The 26,001-nt window shown below is 37.6% G+C and overlaps 1 protein-coding gene across 18 annotated transcripts in view; it reads left to right on the forward strand.

The window, feature by feature from the left end:
• The window catches only part of SCMH1 (Scm polycomb group protein homolog 1), a 185,894-nt gene that overhangs the window by 49,083 nt on the left and 110,810 nt on the right, over positions 1-26,001 (forward strand). For 6 of the 18 annotated variants that reach the window (XM_046662997.1, XM_046662979.1, XM_046662990.1 and 3 more), the window contains 3 exons: positions 4,288-4,356; positions 4,829-4,852; positions 14,451-14,521. The exons of 1 other annotated variant lie outside the window; for it this stretch is intronic. In XM_046662997.1, the coding sequence (XP_046518953.1) occupies positions 4,288-4,356; positions 4,829-4,852; positions 14,451-14,521 (164 nt within the window). Of the gene's footprint in view, positions 1-4,287; positions 4,357-4,828; positions 4,853-5,734; positions 5,934-13,394; positions 13,538-14,450; positions 14,522-26,001 lie in introns of those variants that run through there. 11 more of the 18 variants (XM_046662988.1, XM_046662989.1, XM_046662995.1 and 8 more) reach the window with 7 other exon arrangements.

The following is a 26,001-nucleotide window of genomic DNA, read 5'->3' on the forward strand; positions in this document are numbered from 1 at the left end:
GTCTTCCAGCCTTTCTGCTTGTATACTTGAGGGGATGAACAACCCATCCTCTGCAGGATAGTTCTTATTGCCAGAAGGTCTCTCTTTGACATCTGCTACACTCCAGTGGATGCTTTTTCCAGTGCCTCCAATTCAAAGACCACATTTCTTGAAACCCCTGGTCACCACCCCAATAGAATGTAAGCTCCATGAAAGCAGGAGTTTTTATCTGTTTCGCTCAGTGATATATCTCCAGTGCCTTGAATAGTGCCTGACAGACAGCCGACAATAAACATTCATTGAATTAATAAATCTACATAAGCAGGATTCAGGGCATTAACTCAATTAAATTTTTTATTTGTGGATTTACTCCCTTTGTAGACTATTATTAAATATCTTTCATTGCTGTTGCCTGACGATCCTTTCTCCATGGCACTGTTAAACTTTCTGAGCCCCAGATTCCTCACCTGTAAAAAGATACTGATAATACCTGCGGTGATCTGTATCAAAATGCCTGGCATCCGGCCTGGTGTATGGTAACAGTAGATGTTAGCTGAATCTGAAATGGAATCAGTGTGACAAGCTCTGACCTCCTGACATCCCAGAAAAGTTTAAAATTAATTTTAAAAATTGTGATAAAATATATATAACATGAAGTTTACCATTTTAACCATTTTTAAGTGTACAGTTTGGCAACATTAAGTACATTCACACTGTTGTGCAACCATCAGCACCATCCACCTCCGGAACTTTTTTCATCTTGCAAACTGAAACTCTATCCATTAAGTGATAGCAAGTTCATTTTTAATGTTAGCCTAGATAAAACATGGTTGAAGTAGTAAATCTGTTGTGGAAAAAATATATATTCTAAAATCAATATATAAATGACTTTTCTATTATGTACACTTTCAGATGATCTGTTTTTAGTCATTCTTCATTAATGTGGATAATTGATATGTAACCATAGTGGATTTTGTATCTAAGGATCAATCTCTATGTCAAAATTGTTTTGATAAAAGCATGAATTTAAATATTGACTCTTAATATGTATAATTTTTCTCTTGTTGCATAACCATTTCTGACTTTGGTAAAAAGAGAAACTTTTTTTTTTTTTGCATGCTTGCTGTGTGCCAAGCCCCAGGAATACCACTGACTGGCTTAGGAGTATTTCGCTCTGACACTCTGTCGACAGGCACAGAAGTAGGAGGAAGAGACAGTATTCTGCTTGGGGATGTTACCAGAAAGCTATTACAAAGTAGCATTTAGTCTGGACCATGACGAATAAATAGGAATCTCCCAAATAGGGAAGGGGGAAAAGTCCAGAGATATGAAAGAGGATGGCGTGTTTATTATATTTGAATACAGTTTAGGGCTTGATCTTTGAAGACTTTTAAATGGAGTAGTGACACATTTTATCTAATCTGTTTTAGAAAATTAATGCTAAAATATGGATTGAAAGGAGTGAGATGAGAAAGGAATTAAGTAACTGGGTTTTTTTTGGTCAAAGTGAGAGATAATGAAGTCTTGAACTCAGAATAGGAGCAGAGGAGATGGAAGAGAAGAGATGGTCATTTTAGAGGTAGAACTGACAGACTTTGATAACCTACTGGATTTGGAGGATAAGGGAGAAGAGACAATTAAGGAGGATTTCAGGTTTCTGATGTGTTACTGGGACTACCAGAGAAGAAATATACTGCCTAGGGAAAGGGAATAACGTAAAACTAGTTATTTATAAATAGTAGCTGCATATCATAGTATACTCTGAAACGTGACGATTATTCTTAGAATGCTTTGAAAATTCCTAGGTGACTAGCTCTTTTTTTAATGTGTGGAATTGTATCAGATGCTATATTCTGTTCACTTAGAAACTGATTCAAGGCCAGTTAGCTAATCCCCTGAGTAGTTTGTGGTGATGCATTTTGTGATGTAGTTGTCTCCTTTTCCTCTTTGGGTGCTGATTTCCAGATTCCACTGGTTTGTGCCAGGAGTTTCAAATGTTTCTTCTCGGAAGTTCCTTTTTCATTGTCTTAAGCTGAACCTTATTTTATGCCTTCTGCCCAGTTAAATTTGTTAGTCATTTTGTTCATTTTGCTTCACCATTCAGTCTGGCTTTTGTTTTTTCTCTTTACTAGCATATTTGTTTTCTAAATTGCACTGGTTGCTTTCAAACATTGTTTTATTAATGATCTTGCAGCTTTGTTTCTACTTATGGTGGCTTCCTGAATTAGTCTTGTGCATACTGGTAGCTCGTCTTTACTTAAGTGATATAATACTGAAAACCTGTATAGAAATGGAATATATATTGTTTATTTAATTTTTAAGAATATAGTTTTTCTAATTATAAAATGTGAAAATTTTTAAACATAAATTCAATTATGATATCATAATATCTTTTGTCTCTGTTAGCAATTTTTTTCTTTGAGGAAGATTAGCCCTGAGCTAACGTCTGCTGCCAATCTTCCTTTGTTTTTTGCTGAGGAAGACTGGCCCTGAGCTAACATCCGTACCCATCTTCCTCTACTTTATATGTGGGATGCCCACCAAGCATGCTAAGCGGTGCCATGTCCACACCTGGGATCCCAACCCTGGCGAACCCTGGGCCGCCAAAGCAGAACATGCACACTTAACCGTTGTGCCACTGGGCTGGCCCTCTGTTAGCAATTTTTAAGCCTGATGAAGTTTGTAATCTTTATTGATTTAGAGGCAAACAAACAAGGCAGGTTACTAGAAGGACAGGGGACATCAAAAGAGGAGAGAAGGCAAACACTTGGATGGGATATGGCCAATGTGACTGGGGTGTAGCGGAAAAGGGAGAAGTCATAGCAGACAAGATCAGAGAAGTGGCAGGATCCGGATCTTACATAGCTTTGTAAGGCACCGTTCCCACTCAGTGGGAACCTATTGGAGGTCCTAAAGCAGAAGGTGAGAGAGGGAATATTTGGAGTATGAGGAGAGAGAAAAGGGCAGAATTTGTTCTTTTCCCAAAGTGGAAAAGCAAACATAGTAGGGAAGTGTGTGATTTCTACACAGTGTTGTGGCATTTCAGAATTACGGCCATGAATGTAAAGTGAGCCCAGTGAGTTTGCATTTGTTTTTTTTCAGCCCTCATGAACTGTTGGAGTAAGTGTGGTGTAGGTGGATAAGTGGCTTTAACCAGAGTTGGGACTGAGGCTTTACTAGGCAACTTTGACCAAAAAGAGGTGGGGGGGGGCGGGGTTAAGCATGTTTGCCAGGCAGCGATTTTAGTGAGGGACCGTGGAATCTGAGCTGCTTGGAAGAGAAGTGAAAACATGGGGAATGAGTGATGGTGAGAAAGTGGTAGGCTCAGTGGTGAATCTGAATTTTCAAACAAGGAAAGTGTATTTCCATTATGTATGTAACATATCCTCTTAATAGGAAATCTGAAAATATGTGAGATTAGAAAAGAGAGGGGAACCAAAAAACAGTGCCACCACCCAAAGATAACCAATTATATATTTGCTGTGTTTACTTCCGTCTTTTCTCTAGTGATAATTTTTTGGGGTTGTATTCATTTGCTAGGGCTGCCATAACAGAGACTACAGACTGGGTGATTAAACAGGAATTTATTTTCTTGCAGTTCTGGAAGCTAGAAGTCCGAAATCAAGGTGTCATTGGCAGGGTTGGTTTTTTCTGAATCTTGTCTCCTTGGCTTGTAGGTATCCAACTTCTCCCTGTGTCTTCGTGTCTTCTTTTCTCATATCTGTGTCCAAATTTCCTCTTCTTGTAAGGAGACCTCTCATATTGGCTTAGAGCCCACCATAATGACCTCACGTTAACTTACTTCCTTCTTTAAAGACCCTGTCTCCAAACGCAGTCGCATTCTGAGGGGCTGCGGAGTGAGGACTTGACCATGAATTTGGGAGGGGACACAATTCAGCCTGTAACAGGAGTGTTCTTTGTTGTCCATTTTTTACATAACTGTGGTTATTCCATAAATATAATTTTTGATCCCATATTTTATCAGACAACGTTATAATGTAAACATCTTCCCATTGTTGTTTAGCCTTTGTTAAGGTTAACAGCTGCAGAATACTTCGTCAAGTGAATGTATTGCAGTGTCTTAATCCATCTTCTGTTTTGAACATTTAGGTGCTCCCCTTTTTTTGTATTATAAACAATAGTGAAGCTTTTGAAATGAAACATGTTTCTGTGTTTGGGATTATTTCCTTACACTGGAGTTTCAAAAGTGGTTTGCTTTATCAAAAGCTACTGATACATCTTGCTAAACTGGAGAAGTATTGAATCTTGTATTTTCTTTCCATGTTACTGTTTTCTCTCTGCCCACAGTAATAGACTGGAATGATGTTAGAAAACACAAATATGGTCACCTATCAGAGTGTGCATCCCGATATCAAGGTAAGAAAAACAACTTTATTTAGCTTGGAAAACTTTTATTTGCCATCTTTTACCATAAAACCTTTATGCTTAGAGGTCTGAATGTACAAAGAACTGAGTGGTTAAAGCCGTAGCAGATATTGTCATTTATAGAGGTAGCTGTCAGAAGCAATATGCTTTGTTTTGAGCTGGAAATCAGGAAACTTAGATTCTGATTCTGAGTTTCAGATAATTCCAAATTAGCTTCATCGCTTTCGGCACGGTTGCTTAGCTTCTCTGGATTTCCATCGTCTTTAAGAGTTTGGGCTTGGGCGTCAGGCAGACTTGGTTGCTGTGCTTCCGCAACTGCTACTGGTAAACTCGGTATCTTTTCAAAGGAGAGAATTGGACCAGGCAAACTCTCAAGCCCTCATTAACCCCAGAGCTTCATCTTTCTGTCATTTTGGTGTGTTTATCATGATGATTTATGCTGTAACATTTTTTTCCTTAATAGAAGCTACTGACATCCTGGAGCTAGGTAAGATATTTTTCTTGTGTTTCTGTTAAATAAGAGGAGTTACTAAGCCAGGGATTAGATTGTAACTAGGAAAAGAATTCCGTGTGTCTGTCTCATAAACTGGTGAATCCTGTGCTCTTGTCTGCCTCATGAGCCCATGTAATTGATCTCAGCTGTCGTGTCAAACCCGCCTTCTCAGGAGGCCACAGACCAAGCTGACAAAAAAGCAGGGGAAGGTAATTACATAGAGTACAAGGAGCATAAGAGTTGAACCAGACTGTAGGTAACTTCTTAATTCACTAAATCCAGAACTAAAACAAACGGCCACCATCTGTAATTCAGAATTCCGTGCGTGTGATTTTCCCAAAAGAAATTTTGCGTAAGATGAATTGAACTGAAATTAAACAAAGATTTTCTAAATTTTTTAACTGAAATATTAAAATATCAAATGAGTCAGACTGATATTGCATTTGGTTTTCATCCTGGCATAGTGTACTTTAGGACTAGGATTTGAGAAATAAAACTAATGTTAATATTTCTCAATCAGCTTTCAGGGTTCCTACATAAACATCAGTCTTAACTTCTTAGAGTCCTTTAAAATCCTCCTGCGTGTTACATGAATATTGGTATCCTGATGCTTTTATCAGTTTTTGAGTACTTTTATGTATTTTGTTACTGCAGCTTCATGTCTTCAGCTCGATCATTATCATTGTCTGTTTGCTTCCTCCTGGCTTTTCTTCCAGTAACCTCAAAGGTGACATAAAGAGTAGAACACTAGGCTAGGAACCAGAACTCCTGGGTTCTTTGAAAGCTAACTCCGCCACTTAGTAGCTTTGTGATTCTGATCCTTAGTTTTCTGACTTGTAAAATGGGGATAATAATCCCGTTCTGCCTACTTAACAGGGTTATTAAGAAGATTACATGAGCTAATGGATGTGAAAACATCTTAAAAACTCTCAAATACTTTTCAACTTTGGAGGATTATTAATTTCATCCTGTTCAGCAACTATCCTCAGGCTTTAAGTCAAATCTTGTGACATTCTTTGAAGTGAAGCATTCTATGAATGTGAGATGAAGAAATGAATGAAATGAAATAATGCAGGTAAAGGGCCTGGCACTTGATAAACAATAAATGATAGTCACTTTTTATTATTCTTTAAAACTTTCCTCAAGCTTTCTAAGGTACTGGTGTGTGTTAGAAAAAACATGGACATCTCGGGGCCGGCCCCATGGTGTGGTGGTTAATTTTGGTACACTCTGCTGTGGTGGCCCAGGTTTGCTGGTTCAGATCCTGGGCACGGACCTACACCACTCATCAGCCATGCTGTGGCGGTGGCCCACATATAAAGTGGAGGAAGACTGGCACAGATGTTAGCTCAGAGCTAGACTTCCTCAAGCAAAAAAAAAAAAAGAGGAAGACTGTCAACAGATGTTAGCTAAGGGCTAATCTTCCTCAGCAAAAAACAAAAAACAAAAAAAAAACATGGACATCAGAAATAGATAGGCCTTGGTTCGAATTCCTGTTCCCCACTTATCAGTTTTGTGACTTAAGGAAAATTAATCTTTCTGAGCCTATTTCCTCATCTTTAAAATGGGAATAAAACCTACTTTGCAGGTTACAATGAACATGGGAGATATTGAACATAGTATAGCATGTTGCAGGCTAATGGAAGGCACTCAGTGATAGCTGCTGCTGTGTTTGGTTTTGTTGCTAAATGATAACAATTATAGTTCAGTGACAACTTGAAGGTATGTTATAGACAACTATTTTGTTGACAAGGAATTGTGAAAAGTGGATACTCAATTTAACATAAGGTACATAAAGTGACATTAAAATTTGAAAGTATATTTTTCCTTGTGAGAGTAGAGGTAGCACAGCCAGGCATATCCTCTGATAAGTTAATCCTGCTTATTTCATTTTACCATCAAGCATAGGGAGCAGTCCCAAATATCAAACTGAAATAGATTTGGGGGCTGGCCCCATGGCTGAGTGGTTAAACATCCACGTGCTCCACTTCAGCAGCCCGGGTTTGTGGGTTTGGATCCCAGGAGCAGTACTCCACTCATCAACCATACTGTGGAGGCATCCCACATACAAAACAGAGGAAGATTGGCACAGATGTTAGCTCAGGGCTAATCTTCCTCAAACAAACAAAAAAAAAGAGGAAGATCGCCAGTGGATGTTAGCTCAGGGCGAATCTTCCTCACCAAAAAAAAAAGAAATAGATTCAAATAGTAGATTTTTAGAATCTCAGAGTTTGGAAAAGGACTTAAAATGATAAAAATTGGCCCAGCATTTCAAAATCTGACATGTTGAATTTCTTAGAAAATGTCGTCTTGAATTCCTCAAAGCTGTTGAGAACTTACAGCCTCGTTAGGCAGCTCACATCACATTTAGACAAATATTTATTGGGCAAAAATCTGTTTCTTTGTAAATTCAATTAGTCCTAACTTTGAGGGCTATATGGAATAGGTTTAGCCAGTTTTTCACTCACTGCCTCTAGTTATTAGAAAGCAGCTGTAGGAGCTGCCTTCTCACCGCCTCTCCATTACTTTCCTAGAAGAACGACTCCTCCCCCAAACCCTTCATGCTTCCCCTTCTCGTTAATGTGGTGTGTGAGGCTCTCTGATAGTGGAACACTGCTTTTATCTATTCATTTTAACCTGTTTTCTAAACTACTATTTCTTTAAACTCTGCCCAGTAGCCATACCAAAAGATTCTGTTTTTAGAACTGCTTTTTCTCACTTCTGGACCTTTCTACGTGCTTTTCTTTCTGTCTGAAATGGAAAAAAGAATTTCTTCTCTTTGGCTGACTCTTCCTTATCCTTTTAAACTTTAATTTAGAAGCTTAGAGGTTACTTCCTCTGGGAATCCTTCCACAAGCCCTTAGGTGCTCCTGCCACGCTCTCCGTCTCTAACATAGCACTCACCACCGTTTGTGATGACTGGCCGGGTTGTCTCTGCCTCTCACTAGCCTGAAGCTCTGCCAGGGCAAGAACACTGTTTGGATCAGCGCCGTGTCTCCCGCACCCAGGGCAGAGCTGTAAACATTTGTTAGATGGACAAACGAAGAAATGGCTCTGAGACTTTGCTTTCTTACTCATGCTAAATGTTCGTTGTTCCTTCAGCTGGCCCGCAGGTGACATGGTTTTATGTCCCTTCACCACTTGGGTCACCGTTTCGGCTTTGGTTTTGTCTGTCTCTCTCAAAGTGCAGCTCCCAGAACTAAATTTAGTATCCCGGCTGTGATTTTACTAGTCCAGAACAGAGCAGGACTGTCACTTACCTGCGTCGTCTTTTCTTTCGCTCACTTTTCGTTGACTGACTTTTTCTTTCACTCACTCTTCATTAACTAATCTTTTATGGCGCCTCTATTAAGTTTCAGGCACTGAGCTTTAAAAGTGAAGATTTTAAAAATTAATAAAAGATAGCCCCTGTTTGTAAAGAGCTTACATAAATAATTATGATGCTATGGTGTGAAGAGTATGAAAATAAATGTGTGAACAGGATATTACAGGAGATAAGGAAATGGATGGATTTATTCTGGAAAGAGAGGTAAAGTCAGAAATTCTTGTTTTTTCACTTGGTGTTTTATCTTTAGATGATCCATTAAAAAATATAAGCTATTGATCCAAAAGGCCTATGGACAGTCTTTTGAGAATGAACTGAGAGTGTGTATCCCATGAACTTAGCTTTGGACGTTTTAGAATAACTGGATTTTATTAGTGCTGGATATACCACAACTTACTAATCCTTTGAAAGTGCCTAGAAAACAAGGGGTTTAGGGTGACTTATGAAAAGGACTTGCTCTATTTAAACTCATTATGAAATTACATGAAACAAAGTGCTCCTGGTGCTGGAATAGACTGACTGTTGAGAGGAACAGAACATAGAATCCAGAAATAGATCCAAGTGTATGTAGGAAATTAATATCTGATCAAGGCAACATCTCATATCACTGGAGAGAAGATGATTTATTTAATAAATGATGTTGAAGCACGTTTATTGAATAAAGGTGAAAAGGAAAGCTACATCTTTGCCTCGTTTGTCTCAAAAAGTAAATTCCAAATAGATCAAACATTGAAAAACTGAAGTGTAAAAAAAATGAAATCTGAGAAATCCTAGAAGAAAACATGGGTTAATATTTTTACGATATTGAAGTGAGGAAAGCATGATATGAAAACCAAAAAGTCATAAAAGAAAGACTGAGAAATTTAAGGGCAAATCCTATCAGACTGAGACAGATGTCATATATTTATATATACAGACAAAGAACTGGTATCCTTAATCTACAAAGAACTCTTAGAATCTGTGAGAAAACAAAAGAATACCTCAGTGAACAATGACAAAAATAAAGTACAAACTGACTGATAAGCCTAAAAAGATCTTCAACTTTATTAGTAATCAAAGACTTGCAAATAAAAGTATAACAGTATTTTGTTTTTTCACGATAAGATTTATCAGAATTGTAGAGATTGTTTCCTACATCCTTGCTAAAACTGTTTTAATATACTCTTATACACTATTGGTAGGAATTATATTGTATCAAAATATAAAATATGCATACTCTTTATCCATTAATCCCGCTCTTAGGAAGAATTTGTCCTAAGGGGATAATCTTAAAAATTTTAAGAGATGTGTGCACAAAGATGCTCATCAAAAATTAGAAAACACTTAGATGACCATCAAAAGTATTTAACAAATATTGTTGTTAAGTTATGTAAATTATGGTACATTTAACCAGTGTTAGCTTTTCAGTCCGTAATCTTGGAGTAGAATTTCTGGTCTAAAGACTGTGATTGTCTTTACTGCTCTTAGGAATTTGGGTTCCACACTTTAGGTGGAATGAGGTAGAGTTCTTGTACAGGAAGGTGGTCAGAACAGTAGCCAGCATGTGTGGAGCTGCTTGACGTAAGCGTGTCAGATGAGGAGCAGTTGTGGTATTTGGGACATATTTAGAAAGAGAGGTTAGATAGGTTATGTCTGGGACCAATGGGTGGAGGTTAGAAGGCGGCAGACTCTAAGGTTAATGACTATCCATTTGTACTGCTGAACAGCAGCTGAAGAATTAGTTTCTCATCTCTGGGAGTATTCAGGCAGAGGCCAGAGGGACCATTCAGGTCTCAACTTTTATCTCCCCTCATCAACTGCCTTTCTTGACCATCCTACCTGAAATAGTACACACGCTCTCAGCACTCGCTTTCCCTCTTACTTTGCTTTATTTTTTGTTTATTTGACAAGGGCCAGGAATTGTATAATTGTTACCTGGTGTCTCTATTACCCTCTGGACCAACTGACATATATTTATTTGTTTATTTGTTTGTCATCTTTCTTCCCCCTTAGAATGTAAGCTCCTTGTGGGCAAAGACTTTGGCTGTTTTGTCCTTTCCTGTATTTCCCAGTGCCTTGAACTAGACTTAGCATATAGTAGATACACAATAAATATTTGTTGAATGAGTGAATATTAGAGAAAGAGATTCATGCATTCAACTAGATGGATCTCTTGTGCTTAACATGTTGGGGGACTTTTAATGTTTTGGTGAGGAAGATTGTCCCTGAGCTAACATCTATTGCCAGTCTTCCTCTTTTTTCCTTTTCTTTTCTCCCCAAAGTCCCAGTACCTAGTTGTATATCCTAGTTGAAGGTCATTCTAGTTCTTCTGTGTGGGACACCACCACAGCATGGCTTGATGAGTGGTGCTAGGTCCATACCCAGGATCCAAACTGGTGAACCCCTGGCCGCCAAATGGGAGTTGTGAATTTAACCACTCGGCCATGGGACAGCCCCAGGACGGCCCCAAGTTTTAATTTTTTAAAAGTACCTCTGTCTAGTTTGTAAAGTCCCTTCAGGGTAGGGATCTTATTTTCTAGTAATGAATATAACTATCATGTGGTGTGTGTTAGAGTTTATAAAACACTTTCATAAGCATTATTCAGTAATTTAGAGATGGCTGGCTTTTTCTCATCTGTAAGATCTCAGCTGAAATGTGTCTTCTGCAGAGCGTCTGTCCATAACTTTATCATCTAGTATAGTTCCCAGTCTCTATCTAACACATCACATTATTTTATTTCCCTCAAGTACTTATCACTTATTACCTTATTTATTTGTCTATGTATTCATTGTGCCTCATCATGCACCAGAATGTAAATTCCATGAGGGCAGGGACCTCCTGTCTTATCCCAGCACTTAGAATACTGCCTGGCACATAGACAATACTCAAACATCAGGTGAATGAATAATTGAAATCACTCTGTAAATTATAAAACATTACATTTATGTTGGTTAATAATGATAATCTTCACAATAATCCTTGATCCCAAGTATAGATTAGATTTCTCTGTTCTGCATTCTCAAGGCAACCTTTACTACCTCATTAACTTAAATTTATCATAATTGTACCAGATTATTTGTGTTATTATTTATTTAATATCTCTGCTTATCTCTAGACTGCAGACTGCATGAATTTAGGAACCACGTCTCTCTTGTTCCCCTAACATTTAACACGGTGCTTCTGCACTTGGAGCAAGTTTAATAAATGTTTATAGAATGAATTAGCATGGGTACAATCTTGTGAGATAGATATTCTCTCCATCTTTCAGATGAGTGAACTGATGCTTGGAAGGATTAAGTAATTTGTCCAAGACAGTTAGTTATAGAACCAAGACTTTAACCAGCCTTTTCTGCCTCCCAGTATTACATTCTTTCAACTACACCAGTAGTTTCTAGACACAGATGTTAATCAGAATTACCTGGAGGGACTTTGAAAATAGAGATTCTCAGACCATACTCAAAGCCTCTTCAATGAGAACCTCCGAAGATGGGGCCCCAGAACTCTGTTTAAAGAAATGAGAAAAATTATTCAGGAGTTTCTAATGATAAGTAACAGATGGGAATCAATGATACATACCAGGGGTTGGCAAACTACTGATTGGGAGCCAAATCCAGCCCACTGCCTGATTTTATAAATAAAATTTTAGTGGAACGTAGCTGTACTCATTCATTTACATATCGTCTGTGCCTGTTTTCATGCTGCAATGCAGAGATGAATATTTGTGACGGGGACAGTATGGCCCACAAAGCATAATATTTTTACTATCTGGTCCTTTACAGAAAGTTTACCAACCTCTGATCTGATTGCTGCCTGTCCTGTTTTGGGGGGTTCTTTGAGTGCTTGGAGATTGGTAGACTTGACGTTTGCCACCATTGTGGCCTTTACAGTAGGTGTTCAGATATTCTTATTGAGTCAATAAAAATTAACTTATTTTGCAATTTACCTGATAGTAAGGGACTAGGCATGAGATAGCATAAGCAGTCAAATTTAAGAAAAATACTAATCTAGGTATGGTTCAAGTCAGTCAGCCCTCACAATGGGTGAACTGCTTCCAGCAAACAGAGTCCTTTTCATTCAGTTAGTAATAAAGTGTTCCCTAAGTGAGGGAAGATGTGAGGTTTCTTGCCTGTGTAACAGAGATCGATTATCATAATTGACGTGTGTAGTAGAGAACTGTGATTAATATCCTGATTATTTTGGTACCCCTGAATTTTCCATAATTCTTAAAACCAAAGTCTCTTCGTGCTTCTGGTCAGAACTCAAGCTAATACAAGCAATTACCTATGACTCACCAAACCTCTAAACCTGTACTGCCTAATAAGTAGCCGTTAGCCATGTGCAGGTATTTGAATTTAAATGAATTAAAATTAAGTAAAATTTCCGGGCCAGCCCAGTGGCATAGTGGTTAAGTTTGCATGCTCCGCTTCAGTGGCCTGGGGTCCACTGTTTTGGATCCTGGGAGCAGACCTACACACCACTCCTCAAGCCGTGCTGTGGCGGCATCCCACATAGAAGAACTAGGACTTACAACTAGGAGATACGACTATGCACTGGGACTTTAGGGAGAAAAAAAAGAGGAAGATTGGCAACAGATGTTAGCCCAGGGATAATCTTCCTCAACAAAAAGCATAAAAAAATTAAATTTTAATTTTAATTTCTCACACTAGTCACATTTCAAGTGTTCAGTAGTTACATGTGGCTAGTGGCTGCTTTACTGGATAGCACAAATACAAAACACTTGTTTCATCACAGAAGGTTTGGTGAACAAGTGCTGCTACAGATGCTAGAGTTCAAGAGTCGCAGTTTAGTCAAATCCAAGACTTATTATTTGACTTAATCCTTTATTTAAAAGAGTGGAATAATAATGTCTAATGTTTCCTTTTTCTAAGAGCAAATAGTGATGAAATGTATTCAGTCCTTGCTTTAGGGCCGTCTCAGCTAAGAACAAACTATTAAATTCTGGTAAGCTCTTTAAATCTTGACTCGAGGAAATATCCATCTCGTTTACCCTATGGACCAACAGTCTATTCAAGATGATTAATCACAGTCAGTTCGTGAAATGGTCTAGAACTGACTGTGATTTCTGGCCAGATCTACTTGGCTTTGTTGAGGATGGTGGGAAAGAGACCAGTTTTAAAACAGAAGCTGTAAAGTCAATAGAGTATAAAGTCTTGGCATCGTCTTTGAAGTGATTTAGATTTCATCATTCAGTGACTCATTTTTATTCCCAGCATCTAGTGCTTTTTGCATGGCCCAAAGGGGCCCTGTGCTGCTCCACTACAGAGGAAACTTCAAGAAATGCTGGTTTGCTACAGTGTTTTAGCTTGTGAGAGTCTCTGGGACCTTCCCTGCTCCACCATGGGGTCACCTCTAGGTGGGTATTAGGGGGAGATTGGTAATTGCTTTAACGTTTAATAAAGAGCTTGGTAGTCTTTTGTGGTCCAATAAGATATGTATTTAACAACCTGTCCTTTAAAATGTTTTCTCTGGCCCCAGCATAGTGTCACCTTAAAGACTGTTTCTCTAGTGCAGTGTTCCTCAAACTTTGAGAGGCTCTAAGGCCACTTCCAGAGGCTAAAAGATTCTGTAGATTCCTCAACTTACTCTTAGTTCCCGTCATCAGAAATGCTATCCAAGACCTACTTTTCTCTAAATTACCAGATCTTTATCATTTTGCACCTCAGTGCAATGTAGCAGTGGCAGGGATGGGAGTGGGGTAGGGGTGGATGAAAGAGAGCCAGTTTTTAGAGTGAGAATTCAAGTATAATCTCGCTCATTCTGACTTTTTCAGCCCTCAAATCCTCTTACTCTATGTCTCTAGATAGCCTTTCCTTCGTTCTTTTTTGAGCTGAGGTGGTGGGATCCAACCATATTGGGTGTTAAAAGCTGCCACTTGATGGCATTAAGGGACCTCTCCAGGAGTTAGGTTGTCAGAAGGAATCTCCTCACCCCTTTCTACCTCTTCTGTTCTGTTTTCCGTGAGCTTCCTGGGCACTTCTTTGAGACACTGTTATATCTTGCTCTGGCATTTTGGATTGCTTTAGGAACTAACATGAAAAAGACCTGAGGTCATTTTTAGACCATGATTTAAAAACAGTGATCTAAAATGATCCACTGAAATCACCTGGATTTCTCCCCCTAATACTCCTTTGAGCCCAAACAGGGAAAAATAAGTTTTTTTATGCTTCAAACCAGTCTGAAAATAGCCTAATGTTTAGTGTAGGTTGCATCCTGAAAGTATTTTTTTAGGAAGTTGACTGTGATGGAGATTTCTATTTCCTTTACAGGTCATTTTACCTGGGACAAATACCTAAAAGAAACATGTTCAGTCCCAGCGCCTGTCCATTGCTTCAAGCAGGTAATTGATTCTCAGCATCTTCAGCAGGTGGGAGGCACGTAGTTTTTTTCTGGTCTTTAGACGAGCAAAACATGAGGTCAGAGCCCTTGGGCTTCTCGCCTGGAGGCCCCAGATTAAAGTTCTCTGGGAAGAATACAACTCAAGACCCATGATGAGTTTTGGCAGCAGACATTCTCCCCAACTTCATCCCAAGTAACACCTTTTCCTTCTTCTTTGCCTCCTTGAGGATATTCTGTGTTACTGAAAACAAAAGCTAATTTTTACTATAGCTCTTAATTCAGACAGATAGGAAACAGTTATAGCCCTTAGACAGTTTTTGGAAGTGGAGCAGTATTTGTTTCTTTGTACCCAACACCCCTGCCAAAATCTTATCTTTTCATAAGACTACTGGCACTGAGTCCCATTGAGGAGGAGTGTGTTAGGAGTTCATTACAAGTCATTCAGAGTTTCCCACTTAGGATTAAATGCCCCACACAATACACAGATGATGTTGACTATATCAGTACATGATAAGGCTGGTAAGCAAAGAAGGGTACTGCTGCTCAACAGAGCTAAAGGTCAAGAAGTTATTTATGTCTCCCTTCCTTTGGTATTCAATGGCTATTTCCTAAAACTGTCAACATTTCACTTTGAGTTTGAATTTTTTCTATACTCTAAATAAAAGTACAAATTCAGGACTTCTGCTCATTTCGAATAATAAGTATTAAATTTACACCCCACCCAAAATAATTTTAAAAAGACGAAATATATTAAACAAGTTACTGAAGATCAGGCAACCAAGCTCAGTGATCTGAGAGATGGAAAACAAATGAGTTAAGCCTCTTATGATTTCCCAACTTACTGCCTTAAGAGAGTTTTGAGACCCTGGCCCAGGGAAGGGAAACCCAGGTAGAACCAGCAGACTCTTTAATTTTAGGAGAGGGAGCTGAGAGTCCAGGGAAACCAATATGGCTAGACTTTGCAGGACAGAGTGCCAGAGAGGAGAGCGCTGCACAGAAAGAAAACCGCAGAGATCTACAGAGAGACCCCTTCAAGTATGCAGCAAAGTACTATTGTTAAGCATATGCATGTGAGGAAACTATCCAAAGCCAAGGGAAAAAAGCATCTAAAAGGATTAAAAGGAATAGAGCCTGGCACTCACACAGGGTTGGAAATAGTGCCTGATCCCATCAGCTAGACTGGAAAATCTCCTAATTCATGTGGCATCAGGTGAAATACTCAGAGAGATCTTGCTCACTAGTGGGAAATAATTAGCCTTAGAATGAGCACTGCTTTGGACCTGCCTAACAAATCAGAAAAGTAAGACTCAAAATGATCGAACTCTTTCCAAGTAACTTAACTGCATTTAGGAACAAAGCACAGGAAGGGAATGCAAAAATATCCAGCACCCAACAGATAAAATTCACAATGTCTGGCATCCAGTCAGAGATTACCAGGCATGTAAAGAAGCAGGAAACTGGAAGCAATGATGAGCAGAATAATCAGTCAATTGAAACAGACTCAGAACCTATACAGATCTTAGAATAGCAGACAAAAACATTAAAACAATTATTTTAATTGTATTGCATGTTTTCGAAAGTTAAGTAGAGACATGGAAGATATAAAAAAGATTCATAATGAAGTACTATGTGCAGAATGAAAAATACACTGGATGGGATTCATGGCAGAAGAAAAGATGAATAAACTTGAAGACGCAGCAATAGAAACTATTCAAGATGAAACATAAAGAGAAAAGTTTTTAAAAAATGAAAAGAGCATCAGTGAGCCATAGGGTAGTTTCAAGTTCCGTGGAGTAACTTCATAGACTATGTAATTGGAGTGCCCGAAAGAGAGAAGACACAGGACAGCAAAAATATTTGAAGATATAATGGCTAAAAACTTTCCAAAATAAAAAAAAAGAAAGAAAGAAATGAAGAAAACTACACTAAGGCATATCATAAATGCTCAAAATTAGTGATAGAGAACATCTTAAAAGCAGCCACAGGAAAAAAGACACTTGACATACAGGGGAACTAAGATAAGAATGACATTATATTTTCTTGGCAGAAACAATGCAAACGAGAAGAAAGTTGAGTAACATGTTTAAAGTGCCAAATGGAAAAAACCATCAACCTAGAATTCTATACCCAGCAAAAAGATCTTTGAAAAATAAAGATCTTTTCAGACATAGAAAAGCTGAAGGAATTATCACCAGAAGACTCAGTACAAGAAATGTTAAAGGAAGGTGCACCAAGCAGAAAGAAAATGATACCACGTGGAACTACAAATCTACACAAAGGGATGAAAGTCACTGGAAATTGTAATTATAAGGCTAAATACATAAAATGTTTTTTCTTATTTAAGTCTCTATAAAAGATAACTGTGTAAACAACAATAATAATAATATTGCATTGTAGAGGTGGTAACAGATGTATACGTAAAATGTATGACAGCAATACCATAAAGACCAGGAGGGGGGAAATCTTAAGTATGCTATTACAAGATTCTTACACATGTAGTAGTATAATGTTACTTGAAGACAGACCCATAAGTTAAATATGCTTACTATAAACCCCAAAGCAACTACTAAAATAATAGAAAACAAATAGCAAGATAGTAGATTTAAATCCAACCATATCAGTAATCAAATTAATTATAAATGGGCTAAATGCTTTAATTAAAAGGATGAGATTGTCACATTGGCTAAAACAGCAAGACCCAATTATATACTGCCTGCAAGAAATTGCACTTTAAATATAAAGAAATAGGTTAAAAGTAAAAGAATGAGTTGCAGGGTACAAAATCAACTTACAAAAATCAGTGGAATTTCTATACTCTAATAACAACCTAACATAAAGAACTCAAGAATACAATCCCATTTCCAATTGCAGCGACAGAATAAAATATCTAGGAATAAATCTAACCAAGGAGGTGAAAGACCTATACAATGAAAACTATAAGACACCATTGAAAGAAATTGATGATGACATAAAGAAATGGAAAGAGGGGCTGGCCCATGGCCGAGTGGTTAAAGTTCTGCTCACTCTGCTTCAGTGGTCCACATTTGCAGGTTCGGATCCCAGGAATGGACCTGCTCCACTCGTCAGCTGTGCTGTGGAGGCATCCCACATGCAAAAAATGGAGGAGGATTGGCACAGATGTTAGCTCAGGGTGAATCTTCCTTGCCAGGAAGGAAAAAAAAAAAAAGAAATGAAGGATATTCCATGTACATGGATGGGAAGAATAAACATAGTTAAAATGTCCACACTACCTAAAGCAGTCTACAGATTCAGTGCAATCCCAGTCAGAACCCCAATGACGTTCTTCATGGAAATAGAACACAGAATCCTAAAATTCGTATGGGGCAACAAAAGACCCCAAATAGCTAAAGCAATCCTGAGAAAAAAGAACAAAGCTGGAGGCTTCACAATAGTTGACTTCAAAATATACTACAAAGCTGTAGTAATGAAAACAGCATAGTACTTCTACAAAGACAGACACACAGATCAATGGAACAGCATTGAAAGCCCAGAAATAAAACCACACATCTGCAGACAGCTTATCTTCAACAGAGGAGCTAAGAAAATACAATGGGAAAAGGAAAGTCTCTTCAATAAATGGTATTGGGAAAACTGGACAGCCACATGCAAAAAAATGAAAGTAGACCATTATCTTTCACCATATACAAAAATTAACTCAAAATGGATTAAAGACTTGAAGGTGAGACATGGAACCATAAAACTACTAGAAGAAAATCTGGTCCGTACACTCTTTGACATCAGTCTTAGAAAGATCTTTTCAAATACCGCTACTGAGTATTTATCTAAAGAACCTGAAATCAGCACTTCAAAGAGACTTATGCACCCGTATGTTCATTGCAGCATTATTCACAATAGCCAAGACATGGAAGCAATCCAGGTGCCCATCAACTGACGACTGGATAAAGAAGCTGTGCTGTATATATATACAATGGAAATACTCAGCCATAAAAAAGACAAAATCATCCCATTCGCAACAACATAGATAGACCTTGAGGGTATTATGTTAAGCAAAATAAGCCAGGCAGAGAAAGACAAACACTGTATGACTTCACTCATATGTGAAAGATAAACTAACATTTGGACAGAGAGAACTGATTAGTGATTACCAGGGGGAAGGGGGTGCAAGGTGGGCATAAGGGGTACAGGGGCACATTTATACAGTGACGGACTAATAATAATGCACAACTGAAATTTCACAATGTTATAAACTATTTTGACCTCAATAGAAAAAAAATGTAAAAGAATGGAAAATGATATACCATGCTGACATTAGCCATGATAAAGCTGAAATGGCTATATTAATATCAAAGTATATTTCAGGACGAAGAATATTACCAGGAGTAAAAAGTAATTTCATCATGATAAGGGGTCAGACAGTCCTTACATGAAGAAAAAAATGATAGAACTGTAAGGAGAAATAAATAAATCTGTAGTCAGACTTTTAATACTCCTATGATTAAAGAACAGGTAGACAGAAAATCAGCAAGTTTATAGTTGACTTGAACGACACTATCAACCAACTTGACCTAGCTAACACTCTCCAACAGCAGCAGAATATACATTCTTTTCACACGCACGCAGAACATTTACCAAGTCAGGCTATAAAATAGGACCTGATAAACTTAAAAGGATTTAAGTAATACAAAGTATGTTCTCTGATAACACTGGCATTAAATTAAAAATCAGTAGCAGAAAGCTATCTGGAGATTTGGAAAATCTCCAAATATTTGAAAACTAAGTAACACTAAAAGGTACTTAGGGACATTAGAAAGTATTTTCAACTAAATGGAATTGAAAGCAGAACATTTCAGAATTTGTGGTATGATGCCAAAGCACTACTTAGGGGAAATTTATAGCACTAAACACCTATATTAGAAAAGAAGGAAAGTTTCATTTAGTGACCTCAGCTTACAGTTTTAAAAAACTAGGGAAAAAAGAGCAAGTTATCCCCGAAGTAAGCAGAGGAAAAGAAATAGAGCATAAATCAAGACTACAGCATAAATCAATGAAATAAAAAACAGAAAAATAATAGAGAACACCATTGAAACAAAAAGCTGGTTCTTTGCAAAGATCAGTAAAAGTGAAAAACCTCTAGCCAGATTAATCAAGAAGAAAAGAAAATACAAATTACTAATACCAGAACTGAAAGAGGTGACATCACTATTGATTCTACAATAGTAAAAAGATGATAAAGGAATATTATGAACAAATCTGTGCCTTTAGATTTGACAACTTATATGAGATGGATAATTTTCACGAATGACACAAATTACCAAAGCTTGCTCAAGAAGATGGAAATCTGAATAGTGCTCTTTCTGTTACAGAAGTTGAATTTGTAGTTAAAAACTTTCCCACAAAGAAAATTCCAGGCTTAGATGACTTCACTGGTGAATTGTTCCAAACATTTAAGGAAAAAATAATACAAGTTCTGCACAGATTGTTCCACAAAGTTTAAGAGAATGTAATACCTCCCAACTCACTCCATGAGGCAAGCTTTACTCTGATACCAAAACTAGGCAAAGACATTGAAAGAAAAGAAAACTACAAAACAACATGCCATGTGAAAATATATGTAAAAATTATAAACAAAATTTTAGGAAATCAATCCAACAGTATATAAAAATAATTCATCATGACCAAGTGGGGTTTAATTCCAAGAATGCAAGATTGATTCAACATTCAAAACTCAGTTGATGTAATTCACCGTATGAATATACTAATGAAGAAAAAATATCACAATAGATGCAGAAAAAGCATTTGACAAAATCCAGCGTCCGTTACTAATAAAAACTCAAGAAACAAGAAATAGAAGGGGATTTCTTAAATCCTACACCCTAAAGGGCATCTATGAAAAATCTACAAGTGACATTATACTTAATGGTAGAAGACTGAATGCTTCCCCTTTAAGGTCAGGGACAAGACAAGGATGTCTGCTCTTGTCACTACTTTTCAGCATTGTACAGTAGTTCTCCCTTATTAGAGCTTTTACTTTCTCTGGTTTCAGATACCCACAGTAAATCATGGTTTGAAAACTTTGAATGGAAAATTCCAGAAATAATTCATAAGTTTTAAATTGCATGTCATTCTGAGTAATGTGATGAAATCTTACACCATCCTGCTCTGTCCTGCCCAAGACATGATTCATCCTTTTGTCCAGCATATCCACACTGCATACACTACCTGCCCATTAGTCACTTAGCAGCTGCCTGGGTTATCAGATTGACTCTCATGATATCACAGTGCTTGTGTTTTACTTAATACTGGCCCGAAAGCACAAGAGTAGTGATGCTGGCAATTTGGATATGCCAAAGAGAAGTTGTTAATCTCTTACTGTGCCTAGTTTATAAATTAAACTTCATCATATGTATGTATATATAGGAAAAAACATGGTATATATAGAGTTTGGTACTATCCATGGTTTCAGGCATCCACTGGGAGTCTTGGAACATGTCCCCCTCAGTAGGGAGCACTATTATTGTACTACCAGTAGAACCATGTCAGAAAAAGAAATAAAAGGGACCCAGATTGAAAGATTAGAACAAACACCAAAGAAAATATCTGGGTGGCAAATAAGCACATGAATTGATGTCAGCATTATTCATTAGGGAAATACAAAGTAAAATCATAATGAGATTTCTCTATACATTTATTTAAATGTCTCTGATAAAAAAGACTGACCATATCTAACAGTGGCAAGAATGTGGAGTAAATGGAACTTTCATAAACTACTGGTGAAAATGTAAGATAGTTCAATTATTTTGGAAAGTAGTTTGGCAGAAAAACTTCAACACATTACTGAGCAAAAAAAGATAGCAAATGAATGATACATCCTTGACTTGAAAAAAATATGTATACCTTAGTAACTAAAGCCAGTATTTAACTCACTGGTTAAAAGTAACTCAATAGAAGATAAATGGAAGAGAAGCTCCCATTTACAATAGCAGCAAAGAATTAATATTTAGGAATAAACTAACAAATATGCAAAATTTATATTAAAAAAACTTTGGAAAACACCTTACCAACAGCATGGTCCATTAGAAAAAGTTTATAAAATAGACTTTGTCAAAATTCAGAACTTATGTTCTTCAAAAGACACTACTGGTAAGAGACTGAAAATAAAAGGCATGGACTTGGAGAAAATATTGGCAAATCACATAGCTGTCAGCAGTACTCTCCAGATTGATCTATTGATTTGATGTAATTCCTATCAAAATCCCAGCTATTTTGTAGAAATTAATAAGTTGATCCTAAGGGACTCAGAATAACCAAAACAATGTTGGGGAAGGAGAACAAAAGTAGAGGATTCACATTTCCTGATTTCCAAACTTACTACAAAGCTACAGCACTCTAGACATTGTGGTACTGGCATAAAAATATACATATAGATCAGTTGATTAGATTTGAGCATCCTGAAATAAACTCCTACATTTATGCTCAATTGGTTTTGGACAAGGATGCCAAAACAGTTCAGTGAGATTTTCAACAACGGATGTGGGTAACTGGATATCCTTATGCAAAAGAATAAAGTTGGAACCTTCCAAAACTGAATCAAGAAGAAATAGAGAATTTGAATAGACCAGTCACCAGTAAGGAGATTGAAACAGTTATCAAAAACCGCGCAAAAAGTAAAAGTCCAGGACCAGATGGCTTCCCTGGTGAACTGCACCAAACATTCAAAGAAGACTTAATACCTGTCCTTCTCAAAATCTTCCAAAAATTGAAGAGGAGGGGAAGCTTCCTAACTCATTCTACGAAGCCAACATTATCCTGATACCAAAACCAGACAAGGACACCACCAAAAAAGCAAATTACAGGCCAATATCACTGATAAATATTGATGCAGAAATCCTCAACAAAATACTAGGAAATCAAATACAACAATTTGTTAAGAAGATCATACACCGTGATCAAGTGGGGTGTATTCTAGGGGCTGCTGGGATGGTTCAGCATCCACAAATCAATCAACATGATACATCACCTTAACAAAATGAAGAATAAAAATCACATGCCAAGATACAGCATCCATTTATAATAAAAACTCTGAATAAAATGGGTATTGAAGGAAAGCAGCTCAAAATAAAGCCCTATATGACAAACCCACAGCTAATATCATTCTCAGTGGAGAAATATTCAGATAGCTTTCAGGAAAACTGAAAGCTATCCCTCTAAGAACAGGAACCAGACAAGGATGCCCACTGTCACCACTCTTATTTAACATAGTATTGGAAGTCCTTGCCAGAGCAGTCAGGCAAGAAAAAGAAATAAGAGGGATCCATATTGGAAAGGAAGAAGTAAAGCTGTCATTATTGCAGATGACATGACTTTACATATAGAAAACCCTAAAGAATCCATTCAAAAAACTTTTAGAAATAATGAATACGGTAAAGTTGCAGGATACAAAAATCAACATACAAAAATCAGTTGCATTTCTGTATACTAACAATGAAGTAGCAGAAAGAGAAATTAAGAATACAATCCCATTTATAATTGCAACAAAATTTCCATACTTCCTCAAGCAGTCTACAGAATCAATGCAATCCCTATCAAAGGTCCAACAACATTTTTCACACAAATAGAACAAAGAATCCTAAAATTTATATGGAATGACAGAAGACCCCGAATAGCCAAAGGAATCCTGAGAAAAAAGAACAAGCTGGAGGTATCACACTCTCTGATTCCAAAGTATACTACAAAGCTATAGTAACCAAAACAAAAACAGACACACGGATCAATGGAACAGAATCGAGAGCCCAGAAATAAACTCACACGTCTGTGAACAGCTAATTTTCGACAGGGGAGCCAAGAAGATACACTGGAGAAAGGAAAGTCTCTTCAATAAATATGTTTCAGTTTGGGGAAAACTGGACAGCTTCATGCAAAAGAATGAAAGTAGACCATTATCTTACACCATACACAAAAATTAACTCAAAATGGATTAAAGACTTAAATGTAAGACCTGAAATCATGAAACTTCTAGAAGAAAACATAGGCAGTACGTTCTTCAACACTGGCCTTAGCAGCATATTTTCAAGTACCATATGTGACCAGGCAAGGGAAACAATGGGAAAATAAACAAATGGGACTACATCAAACTAAAAAGCTTTCTGCACAGCAAAGGAAACCACCAACAAAACAAAAAGACAGCCTAACAATTGGGAGAAGATATTTGCAAACCCATATATATGATAAAGTGGTAATATCCAAAATATATAAAGTACTCATACATCTCAAGAACAGAAAAACTAACAACCCAGTTGACAAACTGATTCTAAAGTTTATACAGAGAGGCAAAAAGATCTAGAATAGACAACACAGCCTTGAAGGAGAAGAACAAATTCGAGGCTGACAGTAGTCAACTTCAAGACTTACTGTAAAGCTACAGTAATCAATACAGTGTGGTATAAAGGAAGAGACAGATAGATGAATAGAATAGAATAGAGAACCCAGAAATAGTCCCACATAAATATAATCAACTGATCTTTGACAAAGGAGCAAAGACAGTCCTTTCAACAAATGGTGCTGAAACATCTGGACAGCCACACGCAAAAGAAGGAATCTAGACCCAGACCTTACACTCTTCACAAGAATTAACTCAAAATAGACCACAGACCTAAATGTAAAACTCAAAAGTATTAAACTCCTGAAAGATAACATAGAAGAAAAACAAGATGACCTTGGGTATGCTAATGACTTTTTAGATACAACACCAAAGGCATGATCCATGAAAGGTATAACTGACATGCTGGACTTCATTAAAATTAAAACCTTCTGTTTTGTGAAAGACACTGTCAAGAAAATGAGAAGACAAACCACAGATTGGGAGAAAATACTTTAAGAAGACACATCTGATAAAGGATTGTTATTGAAAATAGACTACTTCAAGAACACTAAAAACTGAACAATAAGAAAACAAACAATTAAATTTAAAAATGGGCCAAAGATCTTATCAGACACCTCACCAAAGAAGATATGCAGGTGACCAAAAAGCATGTGAAAAGATGTTCCACGTCATATGTCATCAGAGAAATGCAAATTATAAAAACAATGAGATACCACTACACATTTATTAGAATGGCCAAAATCCAGAACACTGACGCCACCAAATGCTGACAAGGACAAGGAGCAACAGGAGTTCTCATTCATTGCTTGTAAGAATGCAAAATGGTACAGTCATTTTGCAAGACAGTTTGGTGACTTCTTACAAAATTAAACTCTTATCATACAATCCAACAATCACATTCCTTGGTATTTACCCAAACGAACTGAAAACTTATGTCCACACAAAGACCTGCACATGGATGTTTATTGTAGCTTTATTAAAAACTGCCAAAACTTGGAAACAACCAAGACGTTCCTCAATAGATGAATGGATAAATAAACTGTGGTTTAGCCAGACAATGAAATATTATTCAGCCTTAAAAAGAAATGAGCTATCAAGCCTTGAAAAGACATGGAAGAAACTTAAATGCATATTACTACGGGAAAGAAATCAATCTGAAAAGGCTACATACTGTATGATTTCAACTATTTGACATTCTGGAAAAGGCAAAACTATGGAGACAGTAAAAAGATTAGTGGTTGAATGGGTGAGGTTGACTAGGCAGAGAGAGCACAGAGGATTTTTAGGGCAGTTAGACTATTTTGTATGATCCTATAATGATGGATACGTGTCATTATACATTTGACCAAACCCATGGAATATACAGCACCAAGAGAGAACCCTAATGTAAACTCTGGACTTTGGGTGATTGTGATGTGTCTGCGTAGGTTCATCAATTGTAACAAATCTACCACTGTGGTGAGGGAGGTTGATAATAAGGGAGGCTATGCATGTGTGGGGACAGGGTGTATGGAAAATCTCTGTACCTTCCTTTCAATTTTGCTGTGAAGCTAAAACTACTCTAAAGAAATAAAGTCTTTAAAAATAAAGCAAAGGAGTGACATCAGCATCATGGCAGAGTGAGGTCTCACAGAAATCTTTCCCCTCCAATATACAACCAAAAAAGACATCCATAATCCAACAGAGGACATCCAAACACAACACAAAAAACATCGGAGGGACCCACGCAGCCATATGATGGAGGGCGGAGAGACTGGAGCCTGCCTTGGAGGAGGGGAAACAGGGTAAGAGAAATCTTCGCTCCCTCCTCTTAAAGACTGTGATCAGGGACCGTGGGCAGCCTCTGAGAGGAAGGGAATGGGGCAGGGGATGGTTGTTCATGGGAACATCAAGGACTCCCGAGGGCCCTGGCAGCCTAGAGGGAAGCCCTCTACCGGGGTGGAAGCTTTAGCAGGTGTGACCTTATCAAACCAACATCCCAGGAGAGCAGAGGGAGAAGACCCCAAGAGCATGCAGGAGAAAGCACCCCTCCCCCGACCCACTCAACACAGCTCCAGCCCCTGGGATTTTGGCTGAAAGCAGAGGGCTCAGACTATGTGGCTCTTGACCCCCACCCAGTG

The sequence above is a fragment of the Equus quagga genome, chromosome 5 (assembly GCF_021613505.1).
Source record: "Equus quagga isolate Etosha38 chromosome 5, UCLA_HA_Equagga_1.0, whole genome shotgun sequence".
Lineage (NCBI taxonomy): Eukaryota > Metazoa > Chordata > Mammalia > Perissodactyla > Equidae > Equus > Equus quagga.